This window comes from Aythya fuligula, chromosome 12 (genome assembly GCF_009819795.1).
Source record: "Aythya fuligula isolate bAytFul2 chromosome 12, bAytFul2.pri, whole genome shotgun sequence".
Classification (NCBI taxonomy): domain Eukaryota; kingdom Metazoa; phylum Chordata; class Aves; order Anseriformes; family Anatidae; genus Aythya; species Aythya fuligula.
Window position 1 is genome coordinate 3,789,113 of NC_045570.1, and position 23,482 is coordinate 3,812,594.

Genomic DNA, 23,482 nt, shown 5'->3' on the forward strand with positions numbered 1-23,482 from the left:
ATCACACAGATAAAACTGGTATCAAAACAGGTATCTTAAGCTGAATTGGTTTGTTTATCCTGGTCCCTAAAGCATCATCTGTCTGTGCTTCCATTTAAAACCTGTGGTTCTTTCAAAGTATGGACTGCTGCTTTGTCTCCCTGTCTGACACCTAGCACAACAGAATCTGCCTCTGGAGAGAGATTTCGTGCCTTAGTAAGTGCTGAATTAGGTCAGTCTATGGTGTTAAGTATGATTGGAAAGGAAGAGGGGCTGTCTGCTTTCCCTTGCTGTTCAGAAGCAGTGGGACAGGTGGCACTCGCTGCTGCTTTGGCCTCTTTGCAGTCTGCAAAAAGTTGAATCTCCATCTGTGTAGATCAGGAGTTATCTTTGCTGTGTGGTTTTATTTTTACCCTCTATGCAAAGAAACGAGATAAGATTTAAATAAGCATTTGTTGTGAAGTACTTTTTATACGTCATGCCTTGGCATTCAGATGTTCTGCGTTGGGGGTATTTTTTTTGCATTATGTTTTATTTTAAAGATCCTCTCTGTAGGGGAACAAGAATAAGTTTAGCCAGTACTATCTGGCTTGGTTTTACATTTGTATTTTGAGTGAGGGGAAAAAAAAATAATCAGAGCACAGTAAAATTATAAAATGAAAACTGTAATGTGAGAACGAATTAATTTGAAATCACTTTGTAGTTTAAGTACAATAAATGAAACACATATCTTGTGGAATATTAACATATACCAACCAACCAAAAATGCTTAGAAACTGAAGTTCTGTTTCCTTAATGAGTAATTTTCAGTAAAAGCATTCCCAGAGGACTGGAAAGAAACATCTAGCCTTACATTTGCTGTTGCAAATTCAAATTCAGGCAATGGTAATTGTAATTGAAAATAATATAATGATTCTTTTCTGGCACAGATGAATTGAGTAAACAATCTAAATATAGTTGCACTGGACATGCTGTTAAGATATAATACGCTAAAATAATTGGCAGAAAATAAAAACTCTGACAGTCACAGCAGATTAAGGAACCTGAAGTTTATCCACAAGGGCTGAAACATGGTGGGCCTTTCTGTCTGAAGAAGCTTTTACCGAGCAATGTGGAGTTTTTTTGTCTATCCTCCAGATAAATTCAAACTGTTTAACTTCTGTACTTTCCAGGAAAAACAGCATGTATTTAAATCACTTTGCTCTAACTTCATTTTGTTTCTGTATTATTTTCCTAAGCTCCTCGCTTCTGTGAGAGGCAGTGTGTCAGACATAATTCAGTGACCACATAAAAACATAGTTTGAGAATTGTACACAAAAGATATGGTAAGATGTTTGTCTTTTTTCTGCCGAATCTGGGTGTCTTTGTATTATTGCTATATTAAGGACTTAAATCAAAATGCCTGTGAGCTGGAACAAGGTATCGTCGCAATAATCTGTGTGCTGTTAGAACTATTGTGGCTGCTGTGTGGTCGTCTTGACACGCGGGAGGGTCTTAATGCAGCCCTGGCACTGCCAGGTGCTGTGAGTCATGGCCATGTAAATGCCTTTACCACTTCTAGAGATGCATTGGGATTTCAGTATACATTCTCTAGGCTTTGTGTTCCTTTTTTTAACAAAAATCTCAGCTGGGATTCTTTGTTTTCTTTCCCTTCTGATGTGAATTTTTTGAACTTTTAAGGAAAATTGCATTGGCCTTTTCCCTCCCCCCTCACTGTTTGTTAGAGAGTGAAGGGCACTTCCAGAATTTGACTGAAGAATGGCTGACTCAGCTAGAAAATGCATGATGTTTCTAAATAGCCTTTTCTGAGGAATTGCCTCTCTTTAGTAAGTTGAAGTTCAAAGTCATGACTTAAAAATCATGTTGACCACATTCAAGTATGGTGCTCTTTTTTGCCTTTTTTTCTAATATCCTCTCAGTTCACCCCCTAATCTAATGTAGTATCACACTGGTTTTTTTAAGACCAGATTTTTTTTTGTTACTGTTATCTCTGTAAGGATAATATGGATTTTTATTAGTCGTTTGTTCCCCTTCTTCTGTGGTGTTTAAAAAAGAAAGTTGATGACTCGAAGTTTGGCAGTTTATGTATCTTTGTAAAAGGAACATGAGGCTAATAATTTTTGATATTCTTCAGTTATTCTGGCAGTTACAAGCATGTGCATTATGGAAAGTAGTTATTCAGGACAGTTCTCCCACTTAGGAGCTTTTACTCCTGTGCTCCAGATCCACCAGTTTCCACTTGGCTTTGGATGGTAGTTTTCAGGTGACTTTCAAAGCAATTAACCAAATCTGCCACATCAAAGACAGAATTTCACCCAACACATTCTCACTGTAGTTGAGTTTTACTTCAGCCATACCTCTCAGGTACCTTAAGACAAAACCCCTCCTCGTCCTGCTCTTGGATGTTGGGGGACAGCAGCGTGAAGCCGTAACTCCAGTCTGTGTGTGTCAGCAGGACTTGCTGCGAGCATTTCTTTGCACACTTTCCATGTCGTGGGATACTGGGAATTGAAATGCATCGTGTTAATCGCAAAGCATCTCCATGCTCCATCTACCTACAGACAAATCTGGTCCCATACAGTCCTGAAACTACACAGAGAAGCATCAGGACATCCCTGCTTACTGCCTGATCTGATATTGAAGATGGTTTAGGGCTGTAGTATGCAACTACTCAAAATAAAGTTGGCGCTGCCCACACGTCCTACAGCTACATCTCGCTGCCTGTGTAAGGCGTTTTCCCAGCTGCAGCAGCGCTGGCGCTACCCGTGTGGCACCGAGGCTCCCCCTTGGCTCCTCGGGGAGCCCCTCGGCCGCCCGCCGTCACAGAGGGGCTGGGGGGGGCACCCGTTGGGGAACGGCCGCCCGCGGCTGAGGGGCGCGGGGCTGGCCCCGCGGCGGCTCCTCGGGGCCGGGCGGCCGCTGCCGCCCCCTGCCGCCCAGCGGGGCCTCCCCGGGCAGCCCTCGGTGCGCTCAGCGCCGCTCAGCGCCGGGGGCGGCCGTGTCCTGAGGGGGGCCGGGGGCGTTTGTTACGCCGGGCCCGGCCGTGTGAGTGTGTGCGGGGTGTGTGAGTGTGAGCGTGCCCGTGTGTGCCCGTGTGTGTGTGTGTGTGTGTGTGTGTGTGTGCGTGTGCCGGCCCGGCCGGGCCCCGCCTCGCCGCGCTCGCCAGGAGGGGCGGGGGCTGTGGAGCGACGGCAGCGATCAGGCAGGCGCGGAGCTGCCCTTCCATAGGAGCCGCCATTAGCGCTGGGACCCGCTGACAGGGTCTCGGCGGCGGCGGCCGGCGCGGCGCGGCGCGGGGAGCGGAGGCAGCCGGGGTGGGGTCCCCGTTTGATGGATCCCCGGATCGCCTGGTTCCAGCCAGAGCAGCTCGGCCCCTCGAACCGCCTGTGGATGCAGATCTGGGAGACCACGCAGGGGGTCCGCAACCTCTACTTCCAGCAGCAGCAGCAGCAGGAGCAGCAGCAGCAGCAGCAGCAGCAGCAGAGCGCCCCCGCCGGGGCCGGCCCGGCCTCCCCGCCCGGCATGTACCGCGCCCCCCGCGCCGACCCCCAGCCCGACTTCCTGCCGCTCGAGAGCGCCAACAACCAGCACAACCGCAGCCTCCGCCAGGCCTCGCCGCCCCCGGGGGCCGCCGCCGCCTGGGCCCGGCCCGCCCGGGGGGTGCCGCCCGCCGCCGCCGCCGCCGCCGCGGCCGCCGCCGCCAGCAACAAGAGGAAGCGCGACAACAAGGCCAGCACCTTCGGCCTCAACTACAGCCTGCTGCTGGGCGCCCCCGCGCAGGGCCGGGCCCCCGCCCTGGGCGACGGGCCGGCGGGCAGGGCCCAGGCCGGCCTGGCCGAGCCGCCCTACACCGGCACCCCCTGGAAGAAGCGCAACTACAGCCAGGGCGTCGTGGGGTGAGCGGGGCGCGGGAGGAGGAGGAGGAGGAGGGGGAGGAGGAGGAGGCCCGGGGCCGGCGGGGGGCGCTGGGCCGCGGCACCTGAGGCGGGCGGCGGGGCCCAGGCAGGCGCAGGCCCCGCGGGCGGCGCAGGGCAGGGCAGGGCCGGGCACGGGCGGTGCGGGAGCGGGCGGCGGGGCCTGGTGCGGCAGGTGCCGGGGCGGGACGGGACGGGACGGGCAGGGCAGGGGGCAGCGCCTGGTGCCGGGGGGTGCCCGGGTGCGGCCCCCCCGGCTGTCCCCGCACGCGGTGCGCAGCCCCCTCCGCGCCGTGCCCCTGCTGCGGGGAGGGCCGGGGCCGGGAGCTGCCCGCAGCGCGGCGGGGGCACGGCGCTGTCAGCCGCTGTTCTGCCCGTGTGGCCGTGCCGCACGCCCCTGCGGCTCGGAGCTCCCCTGGAAGAAGCGCCCAGCAGGGCTGTGAGTTGAGGAGGAGCCGCTCAGTGAGCGCACACACCGGGCGGTTACGCAGGGAGCGCGTTTTCTAGAGCCGTGACAGAAGAGGCAGGCGCACGTGCTGGCACCTGTGCTCAGCTGGGAGCCTGTGTGCGCGCACAGGGCGTTACGGGTTGCGGTGTGGGGTTATTAATGGCTTTCATGGAGCGCTGACTATGGAATGCGTGTGCTGATCTGAGTGTCTTGGCCGTGCTGGTTTTGCGTTAGCTTAGGTCTCATCAGTTGGCGTTGTGCGAGCCCACAGAGATCGAGGGCAGGCAAACACGTCTCTTCTGTCCCATCTACCCAAAAACCGTTCTGAGCTCCTCCTCCCCCATTTTGTAAATGTGAGGATGGCTTTGGGTACAGGTGATTCCTTGGATAAAATGCCATTGACAACTTCTGTAGCCTTTTTATGTTTTATTTATCTTTTTATTGCGTTCGTGCTTTTCAAAATATAACCTTTGTCTTTGACCCATAGCTTAGCCCTCCTCTCCCCGGCAGGAGCATGTTGACGTGTATTTGACTTGTTAAGTATGGATTTCTGCTGTGGCATGTGCAGGTGTAGTATCCTTTCCAATCCTTCTCCTTTACAAAAACGTCTGGCTTCGTTCCAGGGTTCGGATGGCTGAGGTGTATGGTGACAGCAGGAGGCCACGAAGAGCTCATTTTAGAAATCAGTAATGATTTGGGTGCATCGCTTTCTGTGTGCCCAGCTTGCACCTAAAGGTCCTTCTGCCACCTCCCACCAGAAAGCATTGACCTCGTGCCTTCTGAAAACTGCAGTTCTGTAAGATCTGTCAGAATGAATATTCAAAGTTGCTGGTTGTTTTGGAAGGCGAGCTCTTATAGCCTCGGGCTCCCTACTTTCTTGCCAGCTCCTATGTTACCTTTACTGCTGGGGTTATAATAATTCATAAAATGACATTGCAGAAGTGTGCTGTTTTAACTTCTGTAGTCACTGTACGCTGGAGCCTTCCATGACTTCCTTCACAAGACTTAAAAGCAGCGTGTTCAAAGCATACTAAATACCATGTGTTATTTTTTGTAAGTTAGTTTTTGGACTCTGTCTGTCTTCTAGCTTGTCATTTATTTACTTGAAGGTTGAGGATCGTTTTTAGAAGCGCCATTCTCTCTTGTAAACTGTAAACCTTTTCTCGGCATTGGAGATGCAGGGTAGGAAAAGGGGGTGAGCTTCCTCAAGAGATATAAACTAATAATTGTACGTAAGAATTCAAGACGATGGCTGTCACAACAGCAGAACTTTGTTTGAACGAGTTTCAAAAGCCAAATGGATGTACTGTATGTATTTTTTTTTCCCTCTTAGTATTTAAAATCATTCAAATACGTCGGCCTGTCCTAGGGTTTGGCTGTCAAATTTGTGGCATATATTTACATGATGCCCAGATTTTCTCTTAGCTATTTCCTTTGTTCATAGCGGGGTAAGGTAGAGTGTCTCTAAGATGTGCCCCTGAATTCCGTTTTCAAAGTGATGGAAGTAAGTGGCATTTGCTTTTTAAATGCTACTTATTCCTAAGGTATTAAGAGGCTATTAGCTAACAAGTCTTAATGAAAAATAGTGAAAACAAGTATTAAAAGGAGCTGTAGCCTCTCAGGAAAGCACGGAAAACCCTCAGATTTTCTGCAGATTGTTCTGTGACTGGCTGGCTGCTGGCGAGGCGTGGCGAAGCCTGCAGAGCTGCTTGGGTTGTGCTGAGCTGCTCCCATCCCTGTCATACATGGTTCTTTTTAATAGCTGCAGTCTTGGGGCTGAGATCACCACGTATGGTGAGGATGGACAGAGAGGTTCATAACCTAGCAAATGAGGCCGTGGCGGAAATATGTGTTTTAAATTCCTTTTTTCCGAGATGGGCTCCTGCGTTTGTGTTGGCAATGCCTGGCAGCTGATAGGAGAGGAAAAGATACTGGAGCTCTGTTACAGGCACTACTTCTGTGTTAACAGGTATCTTTTTCTCCTCCCTAAATTGTTCCAATGCAAGTGGTAAATGTAATAAAGGCTTGACGCTTTCCCCTACCTACCATCCTATAACTGTTTTCAGCTGATGGCTTTAAATTCAGAGTCTCCTGAACGCTGCCGTGTTGTTGAACTGTCCCCTTTTCAGAAAGCTTAGGCCTGACTTGACAGCAAGCACAGTTGAAAGCTGACATGTGGAATTCACGTTTCCAGTGCAGGGATGTCACTTGCGTGTACAGCTGTGTGAAACCAGCTCTGAATACACAATTACATTGATCAGCTGTCTGGAAAAACAGTCCAATAATTCTTAGCTAGTGGGGCAGTTTGTGTAAACACCTAACAGCCTGTAACTAGTTTGCTGCTAGGCTGTCCAGGTAAATGTTTGAGTCTTCTCAGTTTTTTGATTTTTGAGATACAGTATTTTCTTGGTTTGCTCTATCTGTACGTAAGGTGATATCCATATCATTCAGAAATAAGCTTCAAGTGTGTTGTTCTGATTTCAGGGTGGGTTTCTTACAAAGCCCGCACAGTGTTTGTGAACGTGCCTCAGTACCGGGATGCTGGCTGCCTTCAACATGTGGCCGGTTTTGGCAGAGTTAATGGTGCTGTTGTACACATCGTATTCGGGCATATCTGTAATATTTCTCCTTAATCTGTTTTCAGACTTGTAGTTCTGTGAATAATGTAGATGTTCACATTACACATGATCTTTCCTTAGTTCTGGCACTCCTACCGTTGTGAGGTCCGAAATCCCGCTGTAAACGAATTGTCCAGTGCTGCCCGTGATTGCTTTGCACTGGTCACATTCAGGCCGTGTGTCTTACATCCTCCATGGGCTTTGTCAGCAGGCAGTAGTGCTAAAAAGAACAAACAGCACAGGGAATGAACCTAAAGTCGTGCAGGATCCGTATGATGTTTCTGGTGACAAACATACCTCTGAGGACTGTAATTGAATTTACCTGGATGTGGTACTCTGGGCAGCATCACTCAGGGATGCAGGATTTGTGCTTTGGGGTTTGTGGAGGGTTTTCTCGTCATTCCCTTCCTTCCCAGGGCAATAGTCAACTGTTAGCACTGTGCCACAGTTCCAAGGGCACAACAAGTGGCTGGGGTACAGAGACAGGTGCCTGACCACTTTTGCCAAGCGTAGGCTGAAGCCTGAACTGCAACAAAACAGCAAAAATAAAGACCAGCGCTTCAGTTTGGTCCATCTCCTCATGTGTTTCTCTGATGCTTGCACTGAAGGGAAGAGTTGATAAGCAGCTCCCAGGTAGGAGACGTGGATTTGGGAACTTTGTAGGAAGCTGGATAATTTTGACCAGAGTCTTCTTTCAAGTAGAAAGGCCCTGATTCATGTATGAGTTTAGGAGGGAAAAGGCCATGTGCACAGCTGAGGAAGAACCTGGGTTAAACAGAAGACAAAGTGTTTTGAAATGCTGAACTCATGGCGCTTTGAAGTGCTGGTGGAGACTTTGACACAGAGGGAGAGCCTCCCGTGACCCCGCTGGAGGTGGGTGCCGGTGCGGGCTCAGCCTTGCGAATTGGTCGGCACGGCGTGGGGGTTCCCTGCTGCCCTCCTGGATTACAAGGGTACCGTGAAATAAAACCAGTACTGCTTCGGGAAGAAAATAACTTAAAGCCGCATGTGCTTACTGGAGAAGTTGTAATGGGATTTTTTTCATGTGAAGTATGCCAGCTTTTCATGTCTTGTAGTCGCTTTTTTGGAAGAAGCTGAGTGTGCTAAGGCAGCTGCAAGCTCATGCTCATTGAGCTTTGAGCTGACCAGAAGGCATGTAGCCGCACTGATGCAGCAGTTGGTCTGAGATAACGTGCCCTGTGTCTCTTCAGGTCTTACTCGTGCGGGCCCTTGCTTGGTATCAGGCACAGCAGCATGATTTCCACAGGGGCTGGAGCAGGAAGAGAAAGCTGTGTGTGTGAGTACCTGCAGCAAAATGTCTAGCCGGGCTGAATGCCTGACTGGGGGAGGGAACTGTGATAAAATCCTAATCAGCCGTGCTGGTTTTCGTCATGTACTCCCAGCAGTTCAGATCAAATGCATGGGTGGCACTTGCTTTGCTCTTGCAGTAGCTCGATACCTACAAATGCTTCAGGTAAATAAAGCACACGCTTGTCAGACGCGGAGCATCTGTGCGACTGCTGCTGAGGCAGCAGCGAGGGGTGCGTGCGGCTCTTCCAGCACTTTGTCACTTAGAGGATCGCATGCGTTTGGGATCTAATGAAGAAGTGGATGTCAAAACATCAGCTGCAGTCGAATTCACCACGTACATCATGCACAGAAATCAGCTACTTGGGAAACGTTCACAGGTGGCAGTCTGCCTGCTCCCTGGAGGTGTCTCAGAACGGTACTGGCCCTTGGCTCCGTACCCCTGTAAGTGTTCAGGTACGCTGCAGGGCCGTGAGTCCAGTGCGAATCATTTTCTTCTGCCTCTCTGGTAGGAGTCCCAATCACTCCTGGTCTTGTCCCGTGCTGTGACCCAGGGCCCTGGCAGGACCCTTGTGACAGCTCCTGCAGTACTTGAAGGCGGGCGTTGGGGTTTTATGGACGCAAAGTCAGCTGTTAGCCCACGGCCTCCAGCAGTGGCAGCCTGTTGTTACCCTCTTGGAGGGTCTGGGAGAGAGAAGCAGGCTTCCTAGGAGATGAAACTGTTAGACTAGAGGCAGTTTGAGGAAACCTGTAGGAAATATACTGTAAATATTATATAACAGTATTGTTTGAGCTTGCAGAACCTTGGGACGGGGCCAAAATTTCAGCAAGTCTTGTTTAAACAGTTTAAAGAGGACTTCAGAGGCCTGCTGGTTTCCACACATGCAGGGAAAGAGTATTTAAATGTATTTTTGTGGGCTGTTTTGTTTGCTCCGATTCTTATATTCCGTTTATGACTTGGGCACCTATTTACCTTGGAGCGGCTATATAAGGAACAGAAGTTTGGTGGACTTTTTTGGTGGACGGGGATGTCTATATTAAGTAATAGGAAGAGCATGTCGTGCCCTCTTGAGTGTTTGCTGGTTCCCAAGAGCTGATACGTGCTCTCCGTAGCAGTGTGCAGTTGGAGAAAGGGGACCTGCTCACCCCAAATCCTTATCAGTATCACATTAAACTGTGTTGGGGTTACAGCTCTTACTTTTTAATTCGCAAGCTGTTAGCTTGAAGTCAGCTTTAGGAAGCACAGGATTGTGTTGCTGGTCCTTGCCCTGTATCACAGAAGCATGTTGTTGTCTTTTCCTCTGCTTTGTTGTTTTTTAACCATCTTGCTGTTACACTTTGTTCCAGGGTAGCTTGTACTCACTTATTTCAGGTTGGAGAGTAAGATCTGTTTTTTACTTTGGGAGTTCTTAAAACTTTGAAATGCAGTCTGGGAGGCTGTATACATAACATTACAATCTCAGTAGGTAATAATGTAATATTTCATATTTCTTCTTCATGACCTCATAATTTGGTGATTCTGAGTGCATCTCTGAATATAGAGCGTGTTCTCCAAAATGACAGATATGCCAGAATACAGAGGTGACACCGTTATGTATTGAGGTGTTTGCGTGCTGGTAGTGATACTGCTACGTAACCTGCAAACCTCTCGGAGAGAGAAGTGTTTCTGAAGAAAACAAAGTGAAAATCTTGCATAATACATGTTATAAGCAAACAAACACTACCGCTGTTCTTAGCGAGCAGTTTGCATGCTAATTCATTAGTCGAACATGCTGTGAGCTCGTAATTTCTGAAATTACAACTTCATTCCTTTGAATTACCCTTGTGGATGAACTGCCAAAGAGTGCTCAAGATATTGGTCGCACTTGTGTATTGCTTTCTGTCCTTTCATCTAGAAATTGGGGCTAAACAAAGTATTGCTATAAGCAATTAAAAGCGTAAAAGCTAGGAAGCTGGCTGCTGGCTTCAGATATTCTTCCTAGGGTACAGGTAGCTTTAAAGAAGAAGTAATTTGAACTTTAATCATTTTGAAACTTTAACCTACAACAGATAACACAGCAGGATTTTTTTTTCCTGGAATATGAACTTCGGATGTCAAAGCAAGGCAGGCTGGATCGAGGCAACACGGCTCATGTTTGTAAGGTGGCCCGAAACCTCTTCTGCGGAATCTCTGGAGCCTGTTTACCTAATACCAATTAACATATTAGTGCCGCTGTGTTCAGCACCCTTCTGAAGTCAGCTGTCCCTGATGGCTGTTGCTCTGACCTGTGGAGCAACGTCACAAAACGTGGGTGAGACCGGGTACCTGAGGGGTGCTGCAGCCCCGAGGAGGACGGCAGCAGCTCCTCAGCCACCACCGTGAGCTGGCCCTGCGGCCCGACCGAGGTGCATCGGCAACATCTGTTAACTTCCTTCCTCCCATGGTGACAATTAAGAGTATTTGGCAGCCCTCATTCCAGATCAGCCTCTCTGACAGTCTCGTAATGTCCTCCTTGGCATGGGAACTACCTCTGAATTATTCAGAAGCAATGTGCAGCTGAAGAGGCACGGTCTTGCTGTGATTACTTGGAGAAGGCTTTACAGTATGGAATGCCCCATCACCATACTGCATTGCATGGTCTTGCGTTTTATTTATTTCTTCTGCACCGGATTTTACAGGGTTTTTACTGAAAAGCAGTGGTAGAGGGCTTGGGATCAAAGTCCATGCCCAGGTGTGCCTGCTGGGCCATCGTACTGGCGTGATGGGTGGGCCTGAAGGGAGGAACGAGACAGCCAGCACTGACCTGAGCGTGTCGGACAGGATGCTGTGATTCTACAGGTGGTGGGTTTTAACAGCAGGCAAATGCAAACCAAGTCCTCTCGGAACTTCCAAAGGAGGGAGAGCTGTGGTTACAGGTGACTGGGAGCCTCAGCTCATCATCTGCGCTCGGCGCAGGCTCGCTGCCAGGCTGAGCTGCGTGCACACATGTCAAGTGTCGCTGCCTTTCCTTCTGTTTGTTTACGGACCCGGCAAATGCTGCGAGAACTTGCATTAACCTGCCCCAAATACCACGCAGAAGTAAGCCCTTCATAAAATGTCTCGCTGTAATCAGAGCGGGGGCGTCAGTCACACAGGGCATGTGGGAGCACCTCACGGTGCTTTGGGACTGAGGCCTTGGTCTTATGGCCGCGTGTGGGCTGAGGGGAGCGAGCCTCGGTCAGGGCTTGCTGGCCTTGCCTGACCTCTTGATGTCGTGGTTGCTCCGGGCTGAGGATGTGTGACAGCACAGCTTGCCTCTTGCCTTCGTTTTTTCTCTCACTCTGTCAGTTTTGAAGCTATTCCCTTCCGCGTGGGGCTGCGTGGGCTCGTGGCTGCAGCCGCGCTGCCCGAGGTCAGGCCTGAGCCGTGCTGGGAGTGAGATCCCCACAGGTTTCTAGTGATTTTCTTTGCGATGTCACACTGTAGCTGGCTGAGTTAAGCAGCCTGTGAGGATCTTCTGTTTACTTGGCCTTCTGGTTGTGTTTTGGACTCGGTGCCTTATTCCCATTCATTCATGGGGATTTTTCCTTGTTGGAGTCATACTTGGCAGGTACTCCTGGGAGAACGATTTCATGTTGATTTTTGCCTTGAGGAGCTAGTTATCTGAGGTAAACAACTTCCTTACTCGTACCTCTGCTTCCAGCCTCGGCTAGAGAAGCTGGTCTCATCAAGCTTGTTGGGTTTTGCTCTTAAACTTTTTTGAAATGAGGCAGAAAGAGCGACGTTGTCTTGCTTTTGTTGCTGTCTTGTAATTACATTATACATTTTCTTAGCTAAAATCTCTATAAATTTGAATTAGCCAGTGATGTTTTGAAGCTGCTCTTGTTACAATTTGGCCAAATGCGGCAGTGCTCATCCAGGTAGTAAAAGATACTATTTCAGTGGCAGTAAGTAGCAGTGGCGATTCCCAGGGTAGCAGTACCTTGGAGCAGATGAATAGAATAACTGTGTAATAATAAACTTCCCCTCTCAGTTCTTGTATAATGCAGTATTTGCCTGTAGGCATTAAGTCACTGAGCATCATATGCTGGAATAGTTCACTTCAGCACTTGCTCCTGAAGCATACCACTTCAGGCACGCTGCAGCGTGTCGATTCAGCTGCCTGTAGAGATTCGGGGACCCTCCTGCGGGTTTCTGATAGCTGGCCAGTTGGGCTCCACTGCCAGGTCTTCTACTCAATTTTGGGTACACTAGACAAATCTGCTTAATGTTCAGATTATTAATTAAATTATTTTGAGATAGCGGTTTCAGTAAACTAGTTGGATGAATCTGGAGTGCATACTGGGAGAGCTCTGGGCAGCCTCATTTCCATTTGCTGCTTTTGCCAGAAGGCTGCACGCAAATTTGGTACCACACGTGTGTGGTCTGGGGATGTCCCACCCTAGGGCAGGGTCCAGTGTTCAGCTGCCTGATGTTATTATGCCTCGGCCTGCTGTGACTCTCAAGCTATTACAGTCCCTAATGTACCCTACACAGATCACTTTGTCCTTGCGTCCAAGCAGAATTCAGTAGTTAGTGTAGTTGCTTTAAATCCTTTACAAGCCATCCTTCAGCATATAATGGTCTCTCTGAATGTTAAGATTTTAGACCCTCGGTCAGTGAAGGGTATTTTCTAGGCTTGTATTGGTAGCTTTCTGGCAGAAAGCTGAACCTTCTGAGGGAAAGAAGATACAAACCATGAGCTGACCTGCAGGTTTAGTAAGAGACCACCTCTTCTAGATGCTGTGAGGAGGAGTCTGGTAGCTGCAGTGGAGGAGAAAGCGTTTCTCCTGGTTCTGAGATCGAAGCTCCTCAGTGTGCATCTGTCATTGAGCTAATGGAGGTGACCTCAGGGAACACGTTTCTGTGATCTGCTTAAGTATTATTCTTCTCTGCCTCTTGCTGTTTGGAGCCTTGTAGCCCAGAGCAGTCGAGCAGACTGAAAGATGCTGATGAGTCTCCAAAATATTTGGCAGGTTGTGTGGAAGCATGGCATGCTGCTGCTCACAGCTCATGCTAGTGCCTCTGCACCTTGTCTTGCCAGTGACAGTATCTGAGCTCCAGAAAACAAACCAGAATACAAACAGGTAGTTCGTATATACCTTTGAGAGAGTATGCTATTGGATAAATGAGTCCCAAAATGAATACTGAGTTTTTAAATCCAAACATAGCTCACTGTGCACCCCTTTACTGTAAAAATAACAAATCATCAGTGTAAAAAGCTGCCTGAGATGTTCCTTGTACTTTGCAATAGTATGTGTAATTCTTCCTTCTCCCTTAAAATGCACTCACTCTAGTGACTTCTGAACATTTGGAAATTGAGAGGGAAAAATACTTCTGTGACTCAAATTTTGCCTTGATATGACAACGCTGCTTACTGTTATAGCACTGTGTCACTGCCGTTCAGTAAAAGTCATGAATGGTTTTGAACATGTGCTAGGCAGGTAAGTCAGGATCACTGTCCTGACTTACTTTACTACACGAATATTTTTATATTTACTATATTTACTTTATTTTACTACACGAATATAAATTTAACATACAAATCTAAAACCTTGTGCAAAATAGTAAGTGCTAACTTCAAATCTTTTCACAAAAATAAATAAATAAATAAATACTTTTAATGTAGAAGATGCAACCAAACCCTCCATCCCGTTAGCCCCCTCAAAATAGCCACCCAATACTATAAATATAAGAAAGCTTTAGGAATGTGCACTGACTTTCCAGGTGGCATACTTTTCCAGATTTCATCGTTTGAAAATGTTCCTATGCTGGAGTTGAAAAGGTCTTAAACTGCAAATGTAGCTTGTTTATTGGACTTACAAATAATAGAAAAAAAATGTTTAGTGTTGTGTGAATGAAATGGAGGTGTTTTGAGTTTTATGCTGTTCTTGGTTCTTCTGTCTACTTAGTAGCGAAGAAGCAGGCTTGTTGCACAAATGGACGTGAGGGGTTTCTGGAATTACCACTGCACTCAGAGGTGCATGCTGCTCAGCTGCAGAGACAAGTGGGTAAGCAGGACCAGCTGTAGGTAGGAACTCAGATGTTAAACATCTTTCTTACTTGACTTTGGTGTGAATATGGTAAGCCTGGGATTGCATTAGTGTCTCTCTTCAACTGAAGACTGGCATGGGTACATTTGGGGTGGAGCTTTAAGGGTTTAAGTCAACTCTGATGGAAGGAGACTATGGTGAATAATTGCATAACCCTCCTTCTTTTCATTTAACTAATCTTTTAAGTTAAATCAGTTATCAAGTTGTGAGCAAGAAGAGTATTTGCTAGGCAGAACCTGCTGTGTCTGTGAAAGCAGACGACTTGTCTCAAATTTATTCTGTTTTGGAGCAGGCCCTGCTTTGGGTCCCCTGCAAGGCTCGTTGGGTTGTTGTGTGTGCTTCTGTGGCACGCGTGAGCCCGGCATGCTCACAGCCATTTAGCCGTGCTGGGAAAGGGCTGCACTGCGATTTTTTAGCTCAGAGCCAAGTCTTCAGATGGAGATTTTTTGTTTGAGCACACATTATCCATCGGAAGTACTCAACAGCCTTTGGGGAGTATGGTCATCTCACCTCTGCCCTGACAGCGTGCGCTGTCGTTTGTTGGCAGATCAGAGGCTGAGTGTTTGTTTAATAATATTTGCTGCACTGACAAAGTAGCAGCGATGTACTAGTGATGTATGGAGAACTTCCATGGTGGTGTATATTCATGAAACCAAACAGGAAGCTGACCTGCCATATTCCTACAGTCTGGTTTAACAGTAAACACCACAGTTACAATTGCAAAACTGATCTAATTTCTTAAAAACAAACAAATTTCCTTACTTCTTGCGTTGATACAGAAGGGTTTTTGCAAGCCTCTGAGGGGATGTACTGACAGTAACTTTTGTTACAGCCTGAGCACTAACTCAGCTGTTACTGTGTTATTGGGAAAGTTCAGCTAAAATAAACTACTACTGATAGTTACTTTTACTTCTCATTAAGCTCTTGTTTAAAAATCTGTTGTTTGGGCTCATTGAATGAGAGTTTTTTAAGCAAGGGAAACTGGCAGGCTGAGGAATTACTAATTCCTCCCTATAGGAAGTAGATACTTCTACAGCTTCTCCGTGGTTTTAGCTGTTTGGAATTTTACCTCAATTTGTCATTACAGAATGTAGAAAGTGCATACTAATAGTTGCCCTCTAAACCTAAGGTGTTGTGTTGTTGTTTTTTGTTTTTGTTTTTTTTTTTTTTAATATGAATCAGTCTTCTAGATTATGAGTTTGCAAAATGCATAGCTGATCTATGCATCCAACCATATTCCAACAGACTAAAGCTTTTCAAAAAGTCAGCGGAAGAAAAACCTCGTGGTAGTATTTTACATATGCTCGCTAGAGGAGATGCTGGAATTACTGGTGTGTTTCAAGATAATTAGATATCACCAAGAGTTGAAGGCCTTTTTGTCATTATGAAATAAAACAGATATATCCTTTCTCTATCTACTCGTCCCACTTTTTTTTTTCCTGCACAAACCTTTCCCTCCTGCTTCATCTTGTTCTTGTTAATCCTTTTCTCTTTCAGCAAAGTTGAGGTAGCAGTTTCTCTCTCCCCCCCCCCCCCCCCCCCCCCCCCCCCCCCCCCCCAACTCCTCTGTTAACAACACACATTAACTTTCCTTCCTTTGGCAACCTATTGCCTGGGAGAATAGAAGCAGAAGACTTGGTACGCATACGGCCTGGGTTTAAAAGCCAGTGGATCAGTTGTGGAGTCATATTTGAGACTGCTTATAGGTATGATTCATTCAAGCATTTAATTTCTAATTAAAGTTCTGTAGGATCTTTTTCCTCTTAAAAGACAAATTTCTCTAGGAAAAAAAAACTCTCTTCCAACCTAGAAATTCTGTGATTCTGTGATAGTATATCTGGAGTGTATTTTAGAAGACAAAGCACATGTTGCAATTTATAAACAGACAAAAACGCTCACTTCTATGTTGTCTGAGAAATGCAGTCTTTAATAGTAGTTTCTGACCAAAGAATACGCTTGGAGTTTTAATCAGTTTAAAGAAGATAGTATTCATCCAGATTGAAGCAAAGGATCTATAAAATAATGATAAAAAAAATAACTGAAATGATGGAGACAATTTAAATTCAATAGTTGGAATAGAAAAAACCTGCCCACATTGCTTCTTTCTTCTGTGTTTTAATACGACTGCTTCACTTTGGCCATTTCCTTTTGGCAGTGTTATTTTAGTGCTTTTTATGATGCAGTTAAACCCATAAGTTAATTTAAATCCAGATCATAGATAAAAAGCTACATTGTTTTGGTGTGTCTAGGGGGAATGGTGTTTATTGGGAAGAAGAAGGAAGGGGCTACACTACCTATGTTTTCAAATATTTACACAGGATAGAAATTTTACGTCTTGTAATGCAGATTTTTGTAGCATCTTTTGCTCCACCACATTTGAAGAAATGTGTATTACTATCAGTTGACCATACTGAAGAAATGTGTATTATTATCAGTCCCCCATAAATTTTTAAAGTGTACAAACCCCATTCATGAAAACATTGTCAAGTTTAATGTCAGGTTAGTTTCATCTTGAAAGGCATTGGTCCTGAAAACAGGATCTGGGTTCCTGCATCACGCAGGTGTTTGGGAAAATGCTGCCCTCCCTCAGCGCGAAAAGGCACTTCTATCTACGGCACTACAAATGCTGCTCAGTAATGTCCTGCTTCTTGTGGGTAACTGCTGAAAGCCCCCCAGCGATGGCTCGTCCTGCCTTCTGGGCATGGGGGTGCCAGCTGAAGGTGTTTGTCCTGCTGGCAGCTGCTTGCCCCGTGCTGCCCCGGTGGAGGTGGCAGCGGCAGCTGCAGCGCTCAGGAAGCCCCTTCGGAGAGCTGGCAGCGTGGCTGGCCGGGGGGTGCTGGGTTTAACTTCACTATCTTTGCCTGAGGTGGATTAGGGAGGCTCACATAATCCTTTTATAGCAGACCTTGCGAGCACAAAGCCAGGGAGCGGTGACAAACACCTGGGCTGTAACGGAAGAGGGCAGAAATAAATCCCATTTGTCTAGCTTGTTGCAAAGTGAAGTCCTCTGTTTGTATCGTAGGGAACTGCTTTGTGCAGCAGATAGCCAGATTTTTAGTGATGCTTACTGAACATATGGTGGAAAAGCACCTGTTTTTTTTTCCTGCACGTCTATTTTAATGTGAACTCTGAGAAGGTGGCCTGGTGAAGCTGTATTTCAAACAGGTAAACTTACCTGAAGGAAAATGTGATCAAAAACCCCACCTCCGAAAGCTTTTCTGTTTCTGTTAGGTTACTAATATGGAAATCTTTTTGGCTGTTTCATTTTAAAGTTCCCCGAGGACATATGTGGCTACAGTACTGTTGCTGTGTGACCTGTGGTATATTGATATGGTTCGGTCACCAGGGATATGAAAAGTGATGGTCAAAGTCTCTGAGGCTGTTGAAAGTTGTTTGCTTCATTATGTGCAATTTTAGTTTCTTACCAGGGCCGATGTAGCAGTCATCGTGAAGCTTAATTGCCTATTAAATCACCTGCAGATGCAGTTAGGTGTTTCCTCAGTAGCTTAAAACCTAGCACATATTAAAAGAATTTGTCTGCTAGAGAGGCACAGGTGGTAGGGAGAGGACCTCAGCAGATGCTTCGTATTTACAGTTCCCTTCACATCTCTCATGTTTGTTTTTGTGTGAGATTGAAGGTAGGCAAAATAATTTGTGCTCTTTACAGTGTCTACTCTTGTTCTTGCTTTGTTACTGAATGCATGTAGATGGTGATAGTAACCTAGAAATTATTTATTAGGCTTGTGGGAGCTAAGTATTAAAATTGAAAGAGAATTCGGGAAGCTGTTGGATTCCCCATCTTGTAGAGTGCTGGTGTTACTTTTGAACTACTACTGCTAATAATAACGGGGGGAAAGGATTGGGCTGCCAGTGTCTTTCCTTTGTCTCAGAGTTTTGTTCAAAGACCCTTCAGAACCAAATAAGAGATGGACAAGCTTTCAAGTTCATCAAACTTCTAAAGGATCAGAAATCCCTGCCGTAATTGTGTTTTTTTTTTTTTGTTGTTTGTTTGTTTTTAGACAGTTCCAAAAACAGTGCCGCCATCTTATTAAAAGGAAGCTTCAGACCAAAATTGTTCTCCTCCTGTGCAACACTGGTTTTCCTAACTGGAGCAGAGGGATGGATGCAGTTAGGGCTCTTAGTATTGATGCTTCCAAGAAGTTAATATGCCTAAGGTTCCTCCTTCCCCGGAGACTGAAATGCTATGTTGCTTCTCTCTGTTGCATTACATTCTTTTGTTGTTGTTTTTCCTTCAGAGAATACTTAAAATGGTAGGGGAGACTAAACAGTCAGATGGGAATTATTCAGCCAAAGAGAATTCAGATACAAAAGACTTATTCAGTGCTACAGGAGTACCTTGTAAATATCCCATCCAAGTGTGGGTATAAAATCAATAAACTCTGAAATCAGAAGTGATTCATCTTAAAACATAGAGTTTGGGGAGACAAAAGTTGTCTGTGTGTTCATTGCTTGCTTCTGCCCTCAGTCCACAGAGGTTCTCAATAATATAAGTTTTCATCACTCCAAAAATAGGGCTTCTTTCAGAAAGTCCTGTAGAATAAATTGTAGTACATGAGCACCATACGCTTTTTCTTTATTATTATTTTTACGTGTAGTTAATATCCAGTGTTTTAAATTCTCTTCAGTGATGTTGCAGATAGCCTTTCCAGTGCAGAGATATAGATGTGGCAAAGGCAGAAGAAGCTCTCTGGGACAGATGAGCAGAATTTTTAACTCAGTCGTTTTGAACAGTTGGAGCAGAAGCTCCGGGTAACACCCTTACTAGAGAAATTAGAACGTGCATGCCTGCATAATTTCTCTTGTGAAATGAAAAGTGAAGAAGAGCCAAAGGAGAGTGGAATAATAATGCAATTCTGGAATGACAAAAGCAGGAAACTTTTCAATTAAAACTTATTTCTCTGGTTAGCATAACACTGCATGTTGGCACACGATGGCAACACTTAACTGCTCTTCTGTTTATTAATAATAATAACAAAAAAATCAGAATTATCTGTATCTTGCTGGCGGCTCTGCTTAGTGTGACTGCTGCCTGCTTCGCAGCTGCTCAGGGCAGGACGGGAAGGGCCAGGCTAGGTGTGAACTTGGGGCAGCCACTGGCAAGGCTTGCAAATGGCTTACGTCTGGCTGGCTCCCTCCAAGCTGTCGAAACCTGTAAGCACAGTGGGCCAATCATTTAGTCTGTATCAAGATCCCAGTGCACAGAAACAATACTTCTAGCATCTCCAGCAATGTTTGTGAAGCAGTGTGACTGCCAGTGTCACTCCTGGTTCCAGTTCGGGACTTGTAATAGTGAGTTGTGCTGCTTTATGCCTCGGGCAACTGAAGAATGTAGTCCAACTTTTTTGATGGACCCGTATCTTCTCTGTGCAGTGCATTTGAAACAGAAATAACATTTTGTTTGTATGTGACTGTTTTTAATCAATTGGCAAACATGCAGAAGGATTTGTCCTCCAGAATATTGTCATCTTGGACACGTAAACTAGTTGGAGAATCCCGAGTTGCATTTGTAGAGCCCACAAGTTGTGCTGCGAAAGAAAGTGAGGTGTGATCAAACTGAGAAAGAAATCTAACGTCCTGTGTTCCGTATCACTTGCATTGGTACAAGAGCTGCAGCTTTCCACCTAAACAGTGCCAGTCTAACAGCCTTTGTGTTCCTCACGGTGTGATTTGGTGACGTTACAATGGGAAGTTCTTGTGATTACAGCTTTTTGACCAGCATTTATTTTTTAATGTTGCATCGTTATCTCTGTCAGGTAAACATAACAAATGCTATAATCCACTGTATTTAGTGGCATCTGTTTTCTGTTACTTCAGTTCTGTTTGGTCTGTAAAACTCAAATGAAGTCAGCTTTCAAGGTTTTAAAACGGGATATGATGCGGCTAGTACTTTGTTTTAAAACATAGAGAAAGTATAAGATTTTTTTTCCAAAAGGTTAAGATTTCCTGCAATACAGGACTAAGATGCCCTTGTTTATTGCTATTTGCTGTAATAAATAGAGTAAACTAATGTTCCTATGCATTGCAAGGAACTCTTCGTGCATCCAAGTAGGTCTTGGGTGTCAGTAGCTTCGATACAACTATAAAGCCAAATAAAATATCCCTGCATAGTGTAATCGGGTTTATTACAGTGTAATTTCCTTCTAAAAACAAGCCTCCTTTTAAGGACTTTTATCTTAAATAACTAATGAATGTAGTAGCGTTAAATAATAAAATACTGTTAGGATGCCAAAAATAACTTCTCAGTCTCTTTGATCTTCATTTCAGCTAAAGATATAAAATTCCACTAGAGACTCCAGTAAACAGCCTCCATTAATCCAAACAAATTGTTTTGAAAAACAGTGACTGTAATAGATGTTGATTAAGACAGTGAATAACCTTGAGTTTTAATTTTCAATACAAGTTGAGTTAACTCCGCATTAATTGGAGTCACGCTACTAAGTCGTGTCGTACTGCTCTGAAATCTGCGTGTTGCTGCTTCTGTTTGCCGTGGCTTTAATTAATCATTCTCTTACTTCTTGGCAGCAGTTTTTGCTGGCAGGGAAGTGCAGTTCCAGGTGTAGATGTAAGCCCTGACCGCTCCTGCCGGCCACCTGAGCGCCACGATCCTGTGCAGCACAGGTGGCCCTGTCCGGGCAGCGTGGGATCCCGGGGGTGCCGAGATATGGGTTATCTGTGGTGTTCTGTGGTGTTCGTCCTCTGGTAGTCTTAAAGCTGGTCTTCTATCAGTGAGAAAGGTCACATTTCATTTTTTTCTGTATCTGCATTGTGTAGTACCAGTCGGTGTGCATGTGATGCAAGTTTCTGTGTGTTTGCGTACTGCTTAATTTCTTGTCTTTGCCATCAAAGTGTCTGTGACTCCTGAAGAGTAAGACTGATCCCAGTTAGAGATGCAGACAGGTATTTTATGTGCTCCCAAGGAATGCACTGACTGATACATACAGGCTCCCTCGGGGGGAGCTGTCCCAGCAGGGCTCCTGCCATCAAATACCCTGACAGCAGTGTGTGTGTGCTTCATCTTGTTAAAAACACTGCTCTGGGCCAAATCGTGCACACTGTGGGTGCAGCCAGGCTGCTCCAGCCAGTCCAGGCTCGAAGGCTCCCTCGGCAGGTGCCGGAGGAGAAGCTGCACCCAGTGCAGGTTTCAAGCAGCTGTATTGCTTCTCCCTCAGGGTCTCCCCGTGGACGAACTCGTTCAGAGGCACTTTTCTCCTTGCATTAGCTGCAGAGAGCCTGTGGTGTTTGCCAGCTCAAGCTAATAGACTGTTAGCACTGTTGCCCTGCGGGTGTTGGGGGGGAATTCCCATAAATGCTCGGCAAAGGTGATGCAGGTATTTTATTCCTCAGTCTCTTGGGGAAAGACACTGGTGTTGTGGTGGCACATGGCGCTGAGGGGCGCAAGGCAGATGGATGGGTTGGGTTCTGTCCTTACTCGGGCTCTGTTAAAACATCTGAAAGTTGTATTTAATCTGTTTTTCTGACACCTGTGTACAACTTGCAGTGATTAACATGTGGTTTATGTGGATGTGTACGCGGTGGGGCAACGCTGGATTCCCTGTCTGATCTAAGGACGTGCTCTTAATGAACTGCTCCCTTGATGATCCCTCAGAGCTTTAAGGAGAGATGTGTTTGTACTTGGTACTGAGAAACAATCCATTTAAAAAAAAAAACAAAAAAAATACCTGTAACTATAATGATCATTGCAGGAAGCAAATTACATTAATTTAGCTACTCAATGCCAGAGTTCCTCTGCGTTTTACTGGAATTAAGAGGTTGTTTGTGTCTGTTTTTTTAATACATTGTTAGTCAAGATGATGATGTGTTTATGATATTACAGAAGCCTAGAAATTCGTGGCACTGTATGAAGACATTGCTATTTCAGCTCTGATCACAGGCAATCTGAATGTAACTTACCACACGTGCGTCTCCCAGGCAGGCTGGGAGCTCCCATCTGCCAGAGGCAGTGCTTAGCTGCCTCTCCGGCACTTACTCCTCTGAGCCACCACTGCTGCTTGTCTGCGTGTTCCAAGGAGAGAATGCATGCTTAGTTGGTGTCTTGTCTAAACAGTAGACGAGGCAGGTTTCCTAGCTCCAGTACTGGCACAGTTACTGCAAACTTTTTTTTGCAAGCTCGGTGCTGGATACAGGCTGATGCCTGAAACGACCCTACTGGTGCCAAGGGGCAGGCTGCAAAGCGTTGGCTGAAAACCTCCTGGTTAAGCTGTTGAGCAGTGTGTACTTTGAGCTCGCAGCTGCTTTCTTAGCTGAAGACTGAAGCGTTCCTGTATAACGCTGACTTTAAAATACATGGCGCGACTTCTAACGTGAATCGAAGGTACTTGGGTTTAGATTTGCTTCCGTACTTTCAGCGAATGCAGTACAATATTGATGTATGATGCAAGTTTGTATGGGGAGACTAAACCTTACTAAGCAGCGTGAATTCATTTTTTTTAATTGCATTGTACTCATAAACTGAGCTTAAAAGTTATGTTTGATTAGAGTAGTTGCAATTTCATTCTTCTGTGTTTTTTTTCCTGACTTTCTGATCTTTTTTTTTTTTTTTCTTTCAGTCTCCATGAAGAAATCATTGACTTTTATAAGTATATGTCTCCCAGACATGAAGAGGAAAGAATGCGGATGGAAGTGGTGAACAGGATAGAAAACGTTATAAAGGAGCTCTGGCCTAATGCAGATGTGAGTAGGATACTATTCTATTTGTTAAAATATAATAGCAATGTTATGTGTCTATTTAGTTTGTAAAGTACTGAATAATGAAAACACTGTTTATTCTTCTGAAAAAAAAGGCTTTCTAGTCAAATGAGAGAGAGGTGATGTTTATTTGTAGAATAATATAGGTCAACGTTTTATATCACACCTAAGAACAGAAAGAACAAAGATGAGCTAAACCTGCTGTATCAAAGAAAGGGCATAAAGTATGGCAATGTTCAGTTTCATTAATATTCATTAAGGTTAATGGAAACATATCAGGCATGCATGCATATAAAAAGTGATGTTAAAAAAAAAAAAAAAAGCTTCTGAAACTCATAGCTTGACTGAAAAAGTCTGTATTGCAGGACTTGTAGTCCAAAGACCTGCAGTCTTGAATAGGTCTGTAAGCTGGAATGCCAGCAATGCCGTGCTATCTA

The 23,482-nt window shown here is 45.7% G+C and overlaps 1 protein-coding gene across 1 annotated transcript in view; it reads left to right on the top strand.

The window, feature by feature from the left end:
• Window positions 1–3,304: 3,304 nt before the first annotated feature.
• Window positions 3,305–23,482, top strand: part of TENT4B (terminal nucleotidyltransferase 4B) — a 38,304-nt gene continuing 18,126 nt past the window's right edge. The window contains exons 1-2 of the mRNA XM_032195826.1: window positions 3,305–3,875; window positions 22,907–23,030. Of these exons, the coding sequence (XP_032051717.1) occupies window positions 3,310–3,875; window positions 22,907–23,030 (690 nt within the window). The 5' untranslated portion in view covers window positions 3,305–3,309. The remainder of the gene's footprint in view (window positions 3,876–22,906; window positions 23,031–23,482) is intronic.